The 20,692-nt window shown below is 44.5% G+C and overlaps 1 protein-coding gene and 1 long non-coding RNA gene across 2 annotated transcripts in view; one reads left to right on the top strand and one right to left on the bottom strand.

The window, feature by feature from the left end:
* The window catches only part of LOC143773969 (uncharacterized), a 62,341-nt gene extending 50,059 nt beyond the window's left edge, over positions 1 to 12,282 (bottom strand). Inside the window, exon 1 of the long non-coding RNA XR_013215440.1 lies at positions 12,204 to 12,282. This is a non-coding gene — a long non-coding RNA (uncharacterized LOC143773969). The remainder of the gene's footprint in view (positions 1 to 12,203) is intronic.
* Positions 1 to 20,692, top strand: part of LOC143773945 (protein transport protein Sec23A) — a 382,144-nt gene that overhangs the window by 305,452 nt on the left and 56,000 nt on the right. Inside the window, exon 13 of the mRNA XM_077261251.1 lies at positions 19,676 to 19,782. Within this exon, the coding sequence (XP_077117366.1) occupies positions 19,676 to 19,782 (107 nt within the window). The remainder of the gene's footprint in view (positions 1 to 19,675; positions 19,783 to 20,692) is intronic.

Here is a 20,692-nt window from a genome sequence, read left to right as displayed (position 1 = left end):
CCTCAAACTGTCCACAGTCCCACCGCTCTCTCTTGGAAAATCTCCACTTCTCACCTATCACACATTGACAGTTCCCATCACCAGATCACACATGTAGCCGGCAGCTTTTGTTTTGGCCAATAGATTTTTTTTAAGCCACCAAAATGACAAGGTAGACACTTTTGGCCGGGCCCTACTCTACTGTAACCTATTAAATATTTGTTAAAATATGCAGTACAATTTAGGTATATTTTTATTTTTCAATTTTTAAAATGACCTATAATACCACATACAAGGAACAAATACCACAGCACCATGACCAGACACCATATTATCACCACAGTGACCTATAATACTATCTACAAGGCACAAATACCGCCACACCATGACCAGATGACATATTACCACCACAGTGATCGAATAATATCAAATACAAGGAACAAATACCACAACATCATGACCAGACCACATATTAGCAACACATAGTGACTGAATACTACAATACTGATCAATAATAAAAAAAAACACAATACTATCACCATAAGTGCCATTATACACAGGAGATCTGTACTTAGTATGCAGTGTCTGTGTACAGGTAATACAGTGATCACCAGTGACATTATACACAGGAGCTCTGTATATAGTCTATAGGTAATCCAGTGATCACTGGTGATATTATACACAGGACCTCTGTATATAGTATACATTGTATAGTGTCAATGTATAGGTAACACACTGACTCACCAGTGACGTCTCTAGGTGAAGTCCTTCATCTTTCATCCCGCACAGACCACCATCACTTCATGCAGCCAGGACTCGTTTCTGCAGGAAATAAGTTATCTCGAGTTCCACTTGCAGAACACATTACTTAATTTTCCCAACTTCTACATTACACCACATGAAGAAGGCAACATAGTGTCAATCTACACAGTAATAGGACCGCCCCTCCATTTAAAACAGTGTACTCAAAAAATAAAATAAATACATCACTGCAGTAATAATATCCCTTAATTAGCCCCTATGGTAATAATATTCGCCATCCTGGCCCCGTGTGTCTCATTACTGGGGTCAGCCATATGTTCTCCCATCCTGTTCTAATGAGTATCCATCCTGCCCCATATGATCTCCCCATCCTGCCCCATCTGTCTCCATCGTATCCATCCTGCCCCATGATCCTGCCCCATCTGTCTCCAATCCTGCCTCCAGTGTCTCCAATCATGCCCGTATCACCATTCTGCCCCGTCTCCAATCAGGCCCCCATTTCTGCAATCATGCCCCCTGTGTCTCAATTCTGCCCCATCTATTTCCATTCCTGCCCCAGTGTCTCCAGTCATGCCCCAGTGTCTCCAGTCATGCCGCCATGTCTGTCATCCTGCCCCGTGTCTCCAATCATGCCCTGTTTCTCCTTTCTGCCCCCCTGTGTCCAGCTTTCTGCCCCTGTGTCCAGCTTTCTGCCCCTGTGTCCAGCTTTCTGCCCCTGTGCCCAGCTTTCTGCCCCTGTGCCCAGCTTTCTGCCCGTGTCCAGGTTTCTGCCCCCGTGCCCAGCTTTCTGCCCCCCTGTGTCCAGCTTTCTGCCCGTGTGCAGCTTTCTGCCCCTGTGTGCATCTTTCTGCCCCAGTGTGCATCGTTCTGCCCCAGTGTCCAGCGTTCTGCCCGTGTCCAGCATTCTGCCCGTGTCCAGCGTTCTGCCCGTGTCCAGCGTTCTGCCTGTGTCCAGAGCTCTGCCGCCTCCTGTGTCCAGCGCTCTGCCCTCCTGTGTCCAGCGTTCTGCCCCCTCCTGTGTCTAGCGTTCTGCCCCCTCCTGTGTCCAGCGTTCTGCCCCCCCGTGTCCAGTGTTCTGCCCCCCCGTGTCCAGCGTTCTGCCCCCCCGTGTCCAGCGTTCTGCCCCCCCGTGTCCAGCGTTCTGCCCCCTCCTGTGTCCAGCGCTCTGCCCCCTCCTGTGTCCAGCACTCTGCCCCTCCTGTGTCCAGCGCTCTGCCCCCTCCTGTGTCCAGCGCTCTGCCCCCTCCTGTGTCCAGCGCTCTGCCCCCTCCTGTGTCCAGCGCTCTGCCCCCTCCTGTGTCCAGCGCTCTGCCCCCTCCTGTGTCCAGCGCTCTGCCCCCTCCTGTGTCCAGCACTCTGCCCCTCCTGTGTCCAGCGCTCTGCCCCCTCCTGTGTCCAGCGCTCTGCCCCCTCCTGTGTCCAGCGCTCTGCCCCCTCCTGTGTCCAGCGCTCTGCCCCCTCCTGTGTCCAGCGCTCTGCCCCCTCCTGTGTCCAGCGCTCTGCCCCCTCCTGTGTCCAGCGCTCTGCCCCCTCCTGTGTCCAGCGCTCTGCCCCCTCCTGTGTCCAGCGTTCTGCCCTCCTGTGTCCAGCGCTCTGCCCCCTCCTGTGTCCAGCGTTCTGCCCCCCGTGTCCAGCGTTCTGCCCTCCTGTGTCCAGCGCTCTGCCCCCTCCTGCCCCCCCCCCCCCCCCCCGGATCGCCGCTCTCAATTAAAAAAAAAAAAAAAGTTCTACTTACCTCCAGCGCTCCTGCTCTCTGCACGCAGCTGCAGCGTGCACTCGCCGGCGACTGACAATGACGTCAGACGCCGGCGACATGCACGCTGCGGCTGACGTCAGCTGCCAGCCTCAGATTGGCTGGCGGCTGTTAACTATTGACGTGCGGGCTCGGGCCCGCACTTCAATAGCGCTGCAGCGCCGGCCGCAGCTAAGGGCCCGGTTCAGCCTGCGGCTGCCGGTAGGGGCCCGATGGGCAGATGAGACGGGGCCCGATGCGGGCCCCTCTGCCCACCGGGCCCCATACGCCAGTCACGGCTGTAATGCCCTGATGGCGGCCCTGCGCATATACTGTGTCACAGAATGATTGCGTTCCTGCAGGCCGGGTGAAAGGGTTAACTCCAATTTCATCCGACCTACCGGAACAGGGGGAGTGGTACTTCAGCCCAGGGGGGGTGGCTTCGCCCCCCCGTGGCTACGATCGCTCTGATTGGCTGTTGAAAGTGAAACAGCCAATCAGAGCAATCTGTAATATTTCACCTATGAAAACTGGTGAAATATTACAATCCAGCCATAGCCGATGCTGCAATAGCATCGGTCATGGCTGGAGACCCCGATCTAGCCCCCCCACGACTGACGGCAGAGATCTGCAGCCGCAGTCAGTGTTCCCTACCCCTCCGTCCTATCCTAAGCGCCTTCCTCTCCCCTCCGCTTCTCCCCCATCCTCCCCTCCGCCCGCCCCCGCTGTCCGATCGCACCCCCCCATACTTACCTAGTCCCAGTGTCACTCCCGCTGTCCTCGGTCTTCCATCTTGGAAAATGGCGGGCACATGCGCAGTGCGCCCGCCGAATCTGCCAGCCGGCAGATTCGTTCCCTGTACATTTTGATCGCTGTGATAGGTTCTATCACAGTGATCAAAATAAAAAAAATAGTAAATAAACCCCCCCTTTATCACCCCCATAGGTAGGTACAATAATAAAATACAGAAAATATATTTATTTTTGTTTTTCCGTTAGGGTTAGGGGTAGGGGTAGGGTTAGGGGTAGGGTTAGGGGTAGGGTTAGGGGTAGGGTTAGGGTTGCACTTCGGGTTAGGGTTGCACTTAGGGATAGGGTTGCACTTACGGATAGAGTTGCACTTAGGGATAGGGTTGCACTTAGGGCTAGGGTTGCACTTAGGGCTAGGGTTGCACTTAGGGTTTCACTTAGGGTTAGGGTTGCACTTAGGGTTAGGGTTGCACTTAGGGTTGCACTTAGGGTTAGGGTTGCACTTAGGGTTAGGGTTGCACTTAGGGCTAGGGTTGCACTTAGTTCTAGGGCTAGAATTATGGTTAGGGTTAGAATTAGGGTTAGAATTAGGGTTAGAATTAGGGTTAGGGTTGCAATTAGGGTTAGGGTTACAATTAGGGTTGGAATTAGGGCTAGGGTTGGAATTAGGGTTAGAATTAGGCTATGTGCACACGGTGCGAATTTGGCTGTGGATCCGCAGCGGATTGGTCGCTGCGGATTCGTAGCAGTTTTCCATCACGTTTACAGTACCACATAAACCTATGGAAAACCAAATCCGCTGTGCCCATGGTGCGGAAAATACAGCACGGAAACACTGCGTTGTATTTTCCGCAGCATGTCAATTCTTTGTGTGGATTCTGCAGCGTTTTACACCTGCTCCATAATAGGAATCCGCAGGTGAAATCCACACAAATAACACTGGAAATCCGCGGTAAATCCGCAGGTAAAGTGCAGTGCGTTTTATCTGCAGATTTTTCAAAAACGGTGCACACAAATCCGCAACGTGGGCACATAGCCTTAGGGTTAGAATTAGAGTTAGGGTTGGAATTAGGGTTAAGACTAGGGTTAGGGTTGTGTTGCGGATAGGGTTGGGATTAGGGTTAGGGGTGTGTTGGGGTTAGGGTTGGAGTTAGAATTGAGGGGTTTCCACTGTTTAGGCACATCAGGGGGTCTCCAAACGCGACATGGCGCCACCATTGATTCCAGCCAATCTTGCGTTGAAAAAGTCAAATGGTGCTCTCTCCCTTCTGAGCCCCGACGTGTGCCCAAACAGTGGTTTACCCCCACATATGGGGTATCAGCGTACTCAGGAGAAACTGGACAACAACTTTTGGGGTCCAATTTCTCCTGTAAGCCTTGGGAAAATAAAAAATTGCGGGCTAAAAAATTATTTTTGAGGAAACAAAAATGATTTTTTATTTTCACGGCTCTGCGTTATAAACATCTGTGAAGCACTTGGGGGTTCAAAGTGCTCACCACACATCTAGATAAGTTCTGTTGGAGTCTAGTTTCCAAAATGGGGTCACTTGTGGGGGGTTTCTACTGTTTAGGCACATCAGGGGCTCTGCAAACGCAATGTGATGCCCGCAGAGCATTCCATCAAAGTCTGCATTTCAAAACGTCACTACTTCACTTCCGAGTCCCGGCATGTGCCCAAACAGTGGTTTACCCCCACATATGGGGTATCAGCGTACTCAGGAGAAACTGGACAACAACTTTTGGGGTAAAATTTCTCCTGTTACCCTTGGAAAAATTAAAAATTGTGGGCTAAAATATTATTTTTGAGGAAAGAAAAATTATTTTTTATTTTAACGGCTCTGCGTTATAAACTTCTGTGAAGCACTTGGGGGTTCAAAGTGCTCACCATACATCTAGATAAGTTCCTTTGGGGGTCTAGTTTCCAAAATGGGGTCACTTGTGGGGGGTTTCTACTGTTTAGGCACATCAGGGGCTCTGCAAACGCAACGTGACGCCCGCAGAGCATTCCATCAAAGTCTGCATTTCAAAACCTCACTACTTCCCTTCTGAACCCCGACGTGTGCTCAAACAGTGGTTTACCCCCACATATGGAGTATCAGCATACTCAGGAGAAACTGGACAACAACTTTTGGGGTCAAATTTCTCCTGTTACCCTTGGGAAAATAAAAAATTCCGGGCTAAAAAATCATTTTTGAGAAAAGAAAAATTATTTTTTATTTTCATGGCTCTGCGTTATAAACTTCTGTGAAGCACTTTGGGGTTCAAAGTGCTCAGAACACATCTAGATTAGTTCCTTGGGAGGTCTAGTTTCCAAAATGGGGTCACTTGTGGGGGAGCTCCAATGTTTAGGCACACAGGGGCTCTCCAAACGCGACATGGTGTCCACTAATGATTGGAGCTAATTTTCCATTCAAAAAGTCAAATGGCGTGCCTTCCCTTCCGAGCCCTGCCATGCGCCCAAACAGTGGTTTACCCCCACATATGGGGTATCAGCGTACTCAGGACAAACTGGACAACAACATTTGGGGTCCAATTTCTCCTGTTACCCTTGGGAAAAAAAAATTCCGGGCTAAAAAATCATTTTTGAGAAAAGAAAAATTATTGTTTATTTTCATGGCTCTGCGTTATAAACTTCTGTGAAGCACCTGGGGGTTTAAAGTGCTCACTATGCATCTAGATAAGTTCCTTGGGGGGTCTACTTTCCAAAATAGGGTCAGTTGTGGGGGAGCTCCAATGTTTAGGCACACAGGGGCTCTCCAAACGCGACATGGTGTCCGCTAATGATTGGAGCTAATTTTCCATTCAAAAAGTCAAATGGCGCACCTTCCCTTCTGAGCCTTGCCGTGCGCCTAAATAGTGGTTTACCCCCACATATGAGGTATCAGCGTACTCAGGAGAAATTTCCCAACAAATTTTAGGATCCATTTTATCCTGTTGCCCATGTGAAAATGAAAATATTAAGTCTAAAAGAAATTTTTAGTGAAAAAAAGCACTTTTTCTTTTTTACAAATCAATTTGTGAAGCACCTGAGGGTTTAAAGTGCTCACTATGCATCTAGATAAGTTCCTTGGGGGGTCTAGTTTCCAAAATGGGGTCACTTGTGGGGGAGCTCCAATGTTTAGGCACACGGGGGCTCTCCAAACGCGACATGGTGTTCGCTAACGATGAAGATAATTTTTCATTCAAAAAGTCAAATGGCGCTCCTTCCCTTCCGAGCCTTACCATGTGCCCAAACAGTGGTTTACCCCCACATATGAGGTGTCGGTGTACTCAGGAGAAATTTCCCAACAAATGTTAGGATCCATTTTATCCTGTTGCCCATGTGAAAATGAAAAAATTGAGGCTGAAATAATTTTTTTGTGAAAAAAAAGTACTTTTTAATTTTTACGGATCAATTTGTGAAGCACCTGGGGGTTTAAAGTGCTCACTATGCTTCTAGATAAGTTCCTTGGGGGGTCTAGTTTCCAAAATGGGGTCACTTGTGGGGGAGCTCCAATGTTTAGGCACACGGGGGCTCTCCAAACGCGACATGGTGTCCGCTAAAGATTAGAGCCAAATTTTCATTCAAAAAGTCAAATGGCACTCCTTCCCTTCCGAGCCCTGCCGTGCGCCCAAACAGTGGTTCACCCCCATATATGAAGTGTCAGCTTACTCAGGACAAATTGGACAACAACTTTCGTGGTCCAGTTTCTCCTTTTACCCTTGGGAAAATAAAAAAAATTGTTGCTAAAAGATAATTTTTGTGACTAAAAAGGTAAATGTTCCTTGTTTCCTTCCATGTTGCTTCTGCTGCTGTGAAACACCTGAAGGGTTAACAAACTTCTTGAATGTGGTTTTGAGCACCTTGAGGGGTGTAGTTTTTAGAATGGTGTCACTTTTGGGTATTTTCAGCCATATAGAACCCTCAAACTGACTTCAAATGTGAGGTGGTCCCTAAAAAAATGGTTTTGTAAATTTTGTTGTAAAAATGAGAAATCACTGGTCAAGTTTTAACCCTTATAACTTCCTAGCAAAAAAAAATTTTGTTTCCAAAATTGTGCTGATGTAAAGTAGACATGTGGGAAATGTTATTTATTAACTATTTTGTGTCACATAACTCTCTGATTTAACAGAATAAAAATTCAAAATGTGAAAATTGCTAAATTTTCAAAATTTTCGCCAAATTTCCGTTCTTTTCACAAATAAACGCAGAAATTATTGACCTAAATTTACCACTATCATGAAGCCCAATATGTCACGAAAAAACAGTCTCAGAATCGCTAGGATCCGTTGAAGCGTTCCTGAGTTATTACCTCATAAAGGGACACTGGTCAGAATTGCAAAAATTGGCCAGGTCATTAAGGTCAAAATAGGCTGGGTCATGAAGGGGTAATGCCCATTTTAAATATTCTTAATTTAGTTTCTTAATTTTTTCTATTAGGCTATGTGCCCATATTGCGTTTTTCATGCGTTTCCGCCGCATTTTTGTCGCAGCGGAAACGTTTAAAAAACGCATTCCCATGCAATCCTATGGGATTCTGCAGTTGCTGTGCCCCTGCTGCGTACAATATTCCTGTAAAAAAAAAAGAATTAAAATGAAAAAAATAGGGATATACTTACCTTCTGATGGCCCCGGATTCCTTCCGGCTCTCAGCGGCGCACGCGGCGGCTTCCGTTCCCAGGGATGCATTGCGTGAATCACCTGAGATGACGTCGCGGTCTCGCGACCGTGACATCACAAAAGTCCTTGGCGCAAAGCATCCCTGGGAACAGAACGTACCTGGAGCACAGCTGAGGAGATCGGGGGTCGTCGGAAGGTGAGACTAACCATATTTTTTTTTATTATTATTTTTAACATTCTATCTTTTACTATTGCTTGACAAGTGTGACCAACCTGTCAATCACTTTTCCAAGCGATGCTTCAAATCACTTGTAAAAGCGCAAGCATTCTGCAAGCTAAACACGCTTGCAAAATGCTTGTGTTTTGCGGGAAAACGCATGCGAATTTTGCATGTGTTTTCCCCGTGGCAGGTAGTTGCGGAAATGCTGTGGACATTTCCACAGCATTTCTGCAATGTGGGCACATAGCCTTAGCGCCATCAATTTTAAGGAAGGTTCAGTTAATATACACTGCTCAAAGATAAAGGGAACACTTAAACAACACAATATAACTCCAACTCAATTACAGTTATGTGAAATCAACCTGTCCGGTTATGAAGCTACACTGATTGTGCATCAATTTCTCCTGCTATGGTGCAAATGGAACAGATAACATGTAGAAATGATAGACAATTAGCACAATTAGCAAGGCAACACCTATAAAGGAATGGTTCTGGGGGGTGACCACAGACAATTTCTCTGTTCTTGTCCTTTGTGGCTGTTGTTTTAGTCATTTTTCATTTTGTCATTGTCCTCACCCCAGAGATACAGTAGTATGAGGTGGTATCTACCAACCACAGAAGTTGCTCAGGTAGTGCAGCTAATCCAGGATGGCACTTCAGTGCGAGCTGTGCCTAGAAGGGTAGCTGTGTCTGTCAGCACAGTGTCCAGAGCATGGAGCAAATACCAGGTGACAAGCCCGTATACCAGGAGACATTGAGGGGGCTATAGGAGGCAGCAACCCTGCAGCAGGACCGCTACCTCCTCCTTTGTCCAAGGAGGAATAGTGTCAGAGCCCTGCAAAATGATCTCCAGCAGGCCACTAAAATCCATGTATCGGTTTCTGACAGTTTGAGCAGTCTCCATGATGGTGGTATGAGGGCCTGACGTCCACATTTGTGTAATTTCTATGGAGGGCCATACAGCCCTCCATGTGCTAGCCAGAGGTACCCTGGCTGCCATTGGGTACTGGGATGAGATCCTCAGACCCATTCTGAGACCATATGCACGTGCAGTCTGCCCTGGGTTCCTTCTGATCCATGACAATGCTAGGCCTCATGTAGCTGAATTGTGTCAGCAGCTCCTGCATGATGAAGGTGTAATAAGGTGGCACGGGGTGGTAAGCATGACCAAGTCCATTTAAAGCAACAGTCCACAAACACCCCGGCCCCTTGCACATAGAACGTGTTCCAAATTATTATGCAAATTGGATTTAAGTGTCATAAAGGTTTAATTGTTTTGTTCTTTTTCAAATAAACGCATGGATGGTATTGTGTGTCAGGGCTCAATGGATCACTGAAATCAATCTTAAACACATGTCATAATTAGTTTTCCAGGTGATTCGAATTAAGGGATCAAAACATTAGATATTTCCTGAAAACTTAAGCTTGATCATCGTACTGTTAAGAGATTTGTGGCTGAATCTGAGCGCAGACGTGTTCGTGCTGATAAAGGCATAATGAGGAAGGTTTCTGCCAGGCAAGTTCATCGGATTAAGAGAGCAGCTGCTAAAAAGCCATTACAAACCAGCAAACAGATATATGAAGCTGCTGGTGCCTCTGGAGTAACTCGAACCTCAAGGTTTAGGATCCTTCAAAGGCTTGCTTTAGTTCATAAACCTACTATTCGGCCACACCTAAACATTGAGCTCCCTGCAACCGTTTCTGCTTGTAAACAGACATACATGAAGACTAATTTTCAAACAGTCTTGTTTACTGATGAGTGTCAAGCAACCCTGGATGGTCCAGATGGATGGAGTAGTGGATGGACACCATGTCCCAACAAGGCTGCGACATCAGCAGGGAGGTGGAGTCATGTTTTGGGACGGAATCATGGGGAAACAGCTGGTAGGGCCCTTTAAGGTTCCTGAAGGTGTGAAAATGACCTCTGCAAAGTATATAGAGTTTCTGACTTGACTGACAACTTTCTTCCATGGTATAAAAAGCAGAAACATGCCTTCAGGAACAAAATCATCTTCATGCATGACAATGCACCATCTCATGCTGCGAAGAATATCTCTGATACATTAGCTGCTATGGGCATAAAAGAAGATAAACTCATGGTGTGGCCACCATCTTCCCCTGACCTCAACCCTATAGAGAACCTTTGGAGTATCATCAAGCAAAAGATCTATGAGGGTGGGAGGCAGTTCACATCAAAACAGCAGCTCTGGGAGGCTTTTCTGACTTCATGCAAAGACATACAAGCAGAAACTCTCCAAAAACTCACAAGTTCAATGGATGCAAGAATTGTGATGGTGATATCAAAAAAGGGTTCCTATGTTAACATGTAACTTGGCCTGTTAGGATAGGATGTTTTGGAGTTAAATAGCTTTTTTGTTCAGTTAATGTGACCTCCTAATGCTGCAAATTTAACAAATGAGCATTTTCAGTTCTTTATAACATATCAAATGTTTAGAAATTCTACTGTACCTAATAATTTGGAACAGTGCATTTTGAGTTTTTATTACTTTTGGAGATTATACTGTTATCATTGGGAGGTTTCTTCAATACAATTTGATGTATAATCTAACGGGTGATGACTTTTATTACACTGACTGTCATTTGCACCAACCATTTAGGAAAATCAGAGAAAAATATAATTTGCATAATAATTTGGAACATGGTGTACAACAGACAGGACAGATGCAATCCCATGCAATTTACATGTTCTTCCCGGTTACTGCAGCACGGGCACCAAGGGTCCAGGAAAACAACTCAGTCACAGTTGTAATCCAAAAGGAAAAACATTTTTATTGTTGAAAATGAAGATGCAATAAACTGGATAAAACTACAGAGATGATCTGTAGCTCCCAGGAGCTGGAGTCCTTGGGAACTTCAGATCATCTCTACACTGGTACCAGTATTTTCTTAGAGACTTTCCATGCACTTTATTTAGTCTTTTTAGATCGTTCATGATACACTTTTGCACTTATAGGTCTGTCCCTTTGGAGATTATTCTCCAGTATGTATATTTGATCTGTACCCTACATGATGTATTTTTGCACTATGATATTTATTGTAAATTATCTTGTCAGTTTCTCCGTTTTTAAATCATACTTAATAAGCTATTTGAACAATGTTTCTTGATATTTTGGTTTAATGTTCATTTTTGGGAGCTTTTGAGATTGTTTAATGGACATTATGTATTAGAATTAATTTTTCTCACTGAGTTGTGTATTTAGGCTTCAGAACTAGTCTAATGGCAGAATGGTTTTCAGACTGCGGTAATTCATTCTACATTATTGACAGCAAGTTTCCAGCATTGTTTGCTGTCACCTGGTTGCTAACTAACCTGCGGGCTGGTAGCAGCACAAATGGCAGGCAATGTCAGGCCGGCGCTGTCCTTCACCAGCTGATGCCTGTTTATACTGTAACACTTGGATGTCTGCTCCTCGCAGTCAGTATGTGTACCCACCCTAGCGCCATCCATAGTGTGTCACTTATGTATGGCCAGCTTCATCAGCCCACTCTGTACCTCCTCTCTCTGCCTAATCCCCAAAAATCCACGAAGTCAGTTGTAGTCCTTTAGGTAATGAACATGAGGTAGACGCTGATGCAGAACCTCTTTGTAGAGAGTTCGGTATAGGGATATTGGATTCTGAAAGAGGAATGAACTGCAAGTCTCATGGCAATATTGAAGGGTTGTGCCAAAAAAAAGTCAAGTTATTTTTTATTCTGAGATGGGGTCTGTGGAATCCAGAAAATGGGTCTTTGCAGCTTTGTCCTGAATGGAGCCCAGGTGCACATGCTTGGGATCTGCTCCTTTCATTGCCTATTGGGCTGCCGAGCACTGTGCTCAGCCATTTCTAGCAGTCCCATAGACAATAAATGAAGCAGAGGCTGAGCACTGCACTCCAACATGAGATTAAGAGCAGGGCTCTAGAGTCCCATTCTTGGGATTCTACATCTCCAAGCTCCAGATCACTTGGGGTCCCAGTGGTCTGAGCACCAGTGGTCTGAGAGCCAGTGCTCAGCAATTTTTTCCCCATCCTTAGATAACTGACTGAGACTGACAATTCCAAAGATTATCCGGTCATATTGCAGAATAAAACTTTCACACTTTCATCATTTTCATAGTAATAAACAGAAGAATATGTAAAGTAAAATAAAAAGACGACTTACCAGACAGTTAGTGCATTCCGGGTATAAATGTGACAACGCAGAAGTATCTCTGCAGATGGAGGAATTGTGTAAGTCTCAGACGTTGACCCGCCTGTGGATGAACATTAGATGTGCACTGTCTATAGGTCAGTAATCAGATGACATGCAGCATCCTGATTTATCCAGTGCTTGCTAGCTGACTGAGGCACGTAAGTGCCCGTGCCCTGGAGACACAAACTCAAACAAACTATCCTGCCCGCTAGTGCATTTTTATTGCTGTCCATATTATAGCCAATTTCCTCCTTACTGCATTTCGAGTTGTCGTGTTGTTTAGCAACACTTACAATTACTGTAATCTCACATGATTATGTTTTATGGTCATTATATTTGATGAATGACATTTTTGTTAGTTGTCTTAATTAGTGACAAGGTGGACACAATCTTTGCTGAAATCATAACTGGTAATTGTGCCATGCTAAGTGTTAATGCAGAATGATGTGACCTGAGTCAGGGGCATACGTAGAAATCATGGAGTCCCATAGTAAAAGCCGTACTTGCCCCCTCCCATCCTTATAGTTAAATTAGTGACGAAATGTACGATTGGTGGAGAAAGGTTGAATTTGATGGATCTAGGTCGTTTTCAACCTATGTAACAGAGTAGGCTGAGATTTCGGTGCATAGTCACAGTTGAAGAAGAGAAGACCTTACTACTTTTTGAAGGACATGTACTGAGGCATGTACACAGTAATAGTGCCCCTACTGATGCCTTTAGTGTCCCACTAGTTAACCCCTTCAGTGAACACCATTAAAAAAAAATAACGAGGCAAAAAACAATACTTTAGCATTATACTGCCGAACAAAAAGTGCAATAAAACGCGATCTAAAAGACGAATGTAAATAAAAATGGTACGGCTGAAAACGTCATCTTGTCCCGCAAAAAAACGAGCCGCCATACAGCTCTATCAGCAGAAAAAGAGAAAAGTTGTAGCTCTCAGAATAAAGCGATGCAAAAATGATTCGTTTTTCTATAAAATAGTTTTTATTGTGTAAAAGCGCCAAAACATACAAAAATATATAAATGGGGTATTGCTGTAATCCAGTGTTCCCCAAGTCCAGTCCTCAAGAGCCAACAACATGTTTTCAGGATCTCCTTACTATTAAGCTGGCATCACACTAGAGAGAAATACGGATAAGGGAGAGGCGCAAAAACAACGCATTGCACATAGACCAATGTTTCTCTATGGGGCAGCTCCTGTCTGCCGTATATTTCTCGGCTGTATTTTACGGGCTGAGAAAATCGCAGCATGCTACAATTGTCAGTGTATTCCTACAAAAATACGCCAATGAAAGTCTATGGGGGTGAGAAAAATACGGATTACACACGGACCATCAGTGTGATTTGCAAGAAATACGCACCGGTGTTCTATAGAAAAGCCGGTAATTCAGTGCGGTGTACAGTAAAATCACACTGACAGGTTAGAATAGAATAGAGAAAATAAATGTCTGCACATAGTATAGGTGTTATTACAAAGGAACCATAATTCTGCAGCTTTGTCGTAAAACAGTCATCAATGCAGTACAGACCAAAAGTTTGGACACACCTTCTCATTTAAAGATTTTTCTGTATTTTCATGACTATGAAAATTGTACATTCACACTGAAGGCATCAAAACTATGAATTAACACATGTGGAATTACTGTATGTACTTAACAAAAAAGTGTGAAACAACTGAAAATATGTCTTATATTCTAGGTTTTTCAAAGTAGCCACCTTTTGCTTTGATGACTGCTTTGCACACCCTTGGCATTCTCTTGATGAACTTCAAGAGGTAGTCACCGGAAATGGTCTTCCAACAATTTTGAAGGGGTTCCCAGAGATGCTTAGCACTTGTTGACTCTTTTGCCTCCACTTTGCGGTCCAGCTCACCCCAAACCATCTCGATTGGGTTCAGGTCTGGCGTAGAACCCCATCACTCTCCTTCTTGGTCAAATAGCCCATACACAGCTATGTGTGTTTGGGGTTATTGTCCTGTTAAACAATAAATGATGGTCCAACTAAACGCAAACCGGATGGAATAGCATGTCACTGCAAGATGTTGTGGTAGCCATGCTGGTTCAGTATGCCTCCAATTTTGAATAGATCCCCAACAGTGTTACCAGCAAAGCACCCCCACACCATCACACCACCTCCTCCATGCTTCACGGTGGGAACCAGGCATGTAGAGTCCATATGTTCACCTTTTCTACGTCACACAAAGACACGGTGGTTGGAACCAAAGATCTCAAATTTGGACTCATCAGACCAAAGCACAGATTTCCACTGGTCTAATGTCAATTCCTTGTGTTCTTTAGCCCAAACAAGTCTCTTCTGCTTGTTGCCTGTCCTTAGCAGTGGTTTCCTAGCAGCTATTTTACCATGAAGGCCTGCTGCACAAAGTCTCCTCTTAACAGTTGTTGTAGAGATGTGTCTGCTGCTAGAACTCTGTGTGGCATTAACCTGGTCTCTAATCTGAGCTGCTGTTAACCTGCGAATTATGAGGCTTGTGACTCGGATAAACTTATCCTCAGAAGCAGAGATCTTCCTTTCCTGGGGCAGTCCTCATGTGAGCCAGTTTCTTTGTAGCGCTTGATGGTTTTTGCAACTGCACTTGGGGACACTTTCAAAGTTTTCCCAATTTTTCGGACTGACTGACCTTCATTTCTTAAAGTAATGATGGCCACTCGTTTTTCTTTACTTAGCTGCGTTTTTCTTGCCATAATACAAATTCTAACAGTCTATTCAGTAGGACTATCAGCTGTGTATCTACCAGACTTCTGCTCAACACAACTGATGGTCCCAACACCTTTTATAAGGCAAGAAATCCCACTTATTAAACCTGACAGGGCACACCTGTGAAGTAAAAACCATTCCCGGTGACTACCTCTTGAAGCTCATCAAGAGAATGCCAAGAGTGTGCAAAGCAGTCATCAAAGCAAAAGGTGGCTACTTTGTAGAACCTTGAATATAAGACATAATTTCATTTGTTTCACACTTTTTTGTTAAGTATATAATTCCACATGTGTTAATTCATAGTTTTGATGCCTTCAGTGTGAATGTACAATGCCAGTGACACACACACATATATATATTTATATTTCATACAGCGCTAGATAGCAGAAAAGCAGGTAATTCAATTGCTGCTCTTGCTTTCTCCTTTTCAAACCCGACAGGATATGAGACATGGTTTACATACAGTAAACCATTTCATATCCCTTATATTTTTACATATTCCTCACTAATAATGTTAGTAGTGTGTGTGTGCAAAATTTGGGAGCTCTAGGTGTTAAAATAAAGGGTTAAATCACAAAAAAAACTGGAGTGGGCTTCCTCGCAATTTTCTCCACCAGAGTGGGAAAGCCAGTGACTGAGGGCAGATATTAATAGCCTAGAGAGGGACCATGGTTATTGCCCCCGTGGCTAAAAACATCTGCTCCCAGCCACCCCAGAAAAGGCACATCTGTAAGATGCGCCTATTCTCGCACTTAGCCACTCTCTTCCCACTCCCGAGTAGCAGTGGGATATAGGGTAATAAGGAGTTAATGTCACCTTGCTATTGTAAGGTGACATTAAGGCTGTGTGCACATGTAGCAGATTTTCCGTGTTTTTTTCGCGTTTTTTTGCTATGAAAACGCTATAAAACCGCAAAAAAACGCTCACATTAAGCATCCTATTTAATAGAATGCAATCCACATTTTTTGTGCACATGCTGCGTTGTTTTCCTGAGCGGAATCGCATTCCAGAAAAAAACGCAGCATGTTCATTAAATTTGCGGAATCGCGGGGATTCCGCACACCTAGGAATGCATTGATCTGCTTACTTCCCGCATGGGGCTATGCCCACCATGCGGGAAGTAAGCAGATCATGTGCGGTTGGTACCCAGGGTGGAGAAGAGGAGACTTTCCTCCACGGACTGGGCACCATATAATTGTTAAAAAAAAGAATTAAAATAAAAAATAGTGATATACTCACCTTCTGATGGCCCCGGAGTCTTCCCGCCTCTCAGCGGTGCACGCGGCCGCTTCCGGTCACATGACCGCGACGTCATCGAAGGTCCTGCACACAAAGCATCTATAGGAACGGAAGCAGCTGAGGAGATCCGGGGCCATCAGAAGGTGAGTATAACCATTTTTTTAATTTTTTTTTATTATTTTTAACATTCTATCCTTTACTATTACTGCAAGAGTTGCAGAATTGCCACGGAAATTTCCACGGCAATTCTGCGACGTATGCACTTAGCCTTAGCCTGCTTAATAATTGAGAGATGTCAATAAGACACCTTTCCATTATTAATTCAGTAGTAATAAAGGGTTAAAAATACACACACATTATGAATAAAGTATTTTAACTAAATAAATAAATACATGGGGTTTTAATATCTTTATTGTACGCTCAATCCAATTGACGACCCTCGTTCTTCTGGAAAAATAAAAGGAAAATAAAACAACAATATCCCATACCTGTCTGCCGTACAGTCATGTCCCACGCTGTAAATCCATCTGAAGGTGTTAAATACATTTACAACCAGGAGTCTGCTAATGCAGCCGCCCCTGGCTGTAAAAACTGGGGAATGAATGGAATGCAGCTTCGTTGACTTGCGGTGCCATCATACAAGCTACGCCCTCTGGTGGCATAAACTCATATGAACTGTAGAGTGGGAATTTTTCTGAATATTTTCTCAGAATACTGCAATTTCTCCTGTTACCCTTATGAAAATGCAAAATTTTGAGCTAAAAAAGATTTATCTGGGAAAAATTGTATTTTTTTATTTGCATGGCTCTACTTTATAAACTTCTGTGAAGCACCTGTGGGTTCAAGGTGCTCAATACACATCTAGGTAAGTTCCAAAAGGGGTGTAGTTTCCAAAATGGTGTCACTTGTTGAGGGTTTCTACTGTTTAGGCACATCAGGGGCTCTCTAAACATGACATGGTGTCTGCTAATTATACCAGCAAATTCAAAAAGTGAAATGGCGCTCCTTCCCTTCCGAGTCCTACCGTGTGCCCAAATGGTATATTTCCCCCACATATGGGGTATCTGCATGCTCAGTAGAAATTGCACAACAAAGTTTATGTTTAATTTTCTCCTGTTACCTTTGCAAAAGTAAAAGAAATTATGGTAGGTCTAAAAGAAAATTTGTATGAAGGAAAAGTACCGTATATACTCGAGTATAAGCCGAGATTTTCAGCCCATTTTTTTGGGCTGAAAGTCCCCCTCTCGGCTTATAATCGAGTGATACCTAGGGGTCGGCAGGGGAGGGGGAGCGGGGGCTGTCTAATTATGCTCACCTGCTCCTGGTGCAGTCCCTGCAGGTCCCTGGTTCCCAGGCGCCGCAGCTTCTTCCTGTACTGAGCGGTCACATGGTACTGCTCATTACAGTAATGAATATGTGGCTCCACCTCCTATAGGGGTGGAGCTGCATATTCATTACTGTAATGAGTGGTAACGGTGACCGCTCAATACAGGAAGATGCTGCGGCACCAGGCACCGCGCAAGGAGCCGGTGAGTATAATGGGGTGGGGAAGCGCTGCGCGATAGTCACCTTTCCTCGTTCCGGTGCCGCTCCGTCTTCAGCGTCTTCTGCAGTGGCGCTCAGGTCAGAGGGCGCGGTGACGTGGTTAGTGCGCGCCCTCTGCCTGATCGTCAGTGCAGAAGATGCTGAAGACGGAGCCGCATCGGAGCGAGGAAAGGTGAATATCGCAAGTGCCGGGGGCCTGAGCGACGAGAGGTATGTGATTTTTTTTTTTTATCGCAGCAACAGCAAATGGGGCAAGTGTCTGTATGGAGCATTTTATGGGGCCATAATTAACATTTGTGCAGAATTATATGGGGCAAGTGTCTATATGGGGCATCATATTGGGTCATAATTCACGTTTGTGCAGCACTGTATGGGGCAAGTGTCTGTATGGAGCATCTTATGGGGCCATAATCAACGTTTGTGCAGCACTATATGGGGAAAATGTCTCTATAGAGCATCTTATGGGGCCATTGTTAACTTTTATGCAGGATTTTATGGGGCATATTTTAATATGGAGCATCTTATGGGGCCCATCATAAACTTTATGGAGCATTATATGGGGCTCTTGATCCGCTATATCTCGCTCCGTCTTCAGCGTCTTCTGCAGTGGCGCTCAGGTCAGAGGGCGCGGTGACGTGGTTAGTGCGCGCCCTCTGCCTGATCGTCAGTGCAGAAAATGCTGAAGACGGAGCGGCATCGGAACGAGGAAAGGTGAATATCGCAAGTGCCGGGGGCCTGAGCGACGAGAGGTATGTGATTTTTTTTTTTATCGCAGCAACAGCAAATGGGGCAAATATCTTTATGGAGCATCTTATGGGGCCATAATTAACGTTTGTGCAGCATTATATGGGGCTAGTGTCTATATGGTGCATCTTATTGGGTCATAATTCACGTTTGTGAAACTTGTGAAACTTAATGAATGTGGTTTTGAGCACCTTGAGGGGTGCGACGGTTGCGTCGTGTTGCGTCGGACCGTCGCCACCAAAAAACGTTGCTTGTAACGTTTTTTGGTGCGTCGCCCGCGCCTCCCCGCACCTCACAATGGGGCAGCGGATGCGTTGAAAAACAGCATCCGCTGCTCCCGTTGTGCGGCACAGTCACTGCTAGCGTCGGTACGTCGCAGCGACGCAATTCGTCGTGCGTCGTCCGACGCTAGTGTGAAAGTAGCCTAACACATCCAATTGTAGAAATTATTTTTATTCTAAAGTCTATTGATCAAAATGTACCGTACTTTGTTCAAGGGGAAAACCCCTTTAATCAAGGAGCACCGATCATAAATACATTAGATATTCTGATCACAGCAGTGACTGTTTAGCACCCTGTCGGGATGGTTACAACAACACTAAATTTATATAATTTTTAATGTTGCGTTACTTTTACACAGTTGTGATTTTACATACAGCGTTTTTGCTGATATTTTTTTTGTTTGCTACACTTCTGCAATAATAAAAAAAATGTAACCAGTTATTAGACAGTCAATGTGTTCACAAATGATGCACTACACATCTCTGGGCAGGGGGTTTCAGAGTCCAAATGTTACATTTTTGTGATTTTTTTTTTTTTGTTATGTTCTTTTTTGTGTGTTTTTTTTTTTACCATTTTCTTTATTTTTTCCAGTATGCAGCATGTTCTAGGTATGGTGTTCTTTCTTTCTCTATCTTTTTTTTTTTTTGCTATTGTATTTTCACCTTTACTCCTTTTACATGTGCACATTTTGCTCTTGGCTCATCGTTTGATAAAAATGATAACAAAGTTCTGGAACATAATGAGCCCTGTGCTGTTTTGTAGTTAAAATAATGCAAAGCTGGCGTTGATACATTTACATTTATCGCTCCTCATTACGATAATGATGTTTTATTACCTATTGTGAGAAATGCCTCATGCATTCTAATGTGTTCATTCGGCATACATTTGACATGATGTGTTTCTTTTTCATTAGCACAATGCACCTATTCCTCAAGGGGGTCGAGGAGCAATTCAGTTTGTGACACAGTATCAGCACTCGAGCGGACAACGGAGAATTTGTGTCACCACAATTGCAAGGAAGTAAGAATCATTCTTCTTTATAAATACACAGTGTGAAGAAAAGAAATTAAATTACCAGTCTAAAGTTAAAAAAAATCTTGAAGGAAGATATTTTGTATGAGCTAGGTTGAAGTATCATCTTTCGGTAATCTGGCATGGTTTGGGGAATGGAAACTTTAAGTATAGCATGTCTCAGCAAGCCCAACTTCACACCATGCATTCTCTATGGAACTACTAGCCGTGAACATAATTACTGGGTTGGTCAATTAAGTCTTTTTTTTTTTTTTTAAATGTGTTCTAACAAGAAAAGTGAAAGTGCTTTAAAGGCCCATCATATAAAGGCTGTTTTATTCAAAAACAATTTCTAGTGTTGCATGAAGTCTGTGTCCTAACAGCTCCATAAACTTACTGACAGGCATTGTGTCATAGCTTAGCTAACTTTCTTGACTTTACTGAAGCTGACTTTACTTAAAAGGAACGTATCTCCAGGTTTTCCCTATATAAGATATGGACAGAACCTATATGCTGTTTTACAGCATGCTAGTAAGCTGTATCTCTGTCCTCAATCCTCTCTGCAAGGCACAAAAATTTTGGCCGGGGTCACACTAGCGTATGGCATCCGATGTGAGAACATCGGATGCGATATGCTAATGACCCTCGGCTCCCGCTCCCATCAGAGCATGCTACTGTGGTCTGATCCTCTCGCACAGAGAGAATCGGAGCACAGCTGCGGAGGAGGCAGAGAAACTAATTTCTTCATCTCCTCCATTTCCGGCGTTGGCGTATATCGCACAGCACTCGGATGATATCCGAGTGATGTGTGCTGTCAATCGCACCCATAGACTTATATGAGTGCGAGTGAGCCGAGACTCGGCCAAGTCTCGATGCCAATAGCAGCATACTGTGATTGTTCTCGCATGCCGATTCGGCA

The sequence above is a fragment of the Ranitomeya variabilis genome, chromosome 1 (assembly GCF_051348905.1).
Source record: "Ranitomeya variabilis isolate aRanVar5 chromosome 1, aRanVar5.hap1, whole genome shotgun sequence".
In the NCBI taxonomy this organism is placed as follows: domain Eukaryota; kingdom Metazoa; phylum Chordata; class Amphibia; order Anura; family Dendrobatidae; genus Ranitomeya; species Ranitomeya variabilis.
The sequence above is the reverse complement of the archived record's forward strand: the minus strand, read 5'-3'. Positions and strand labels throughout refer to the sequence as shown.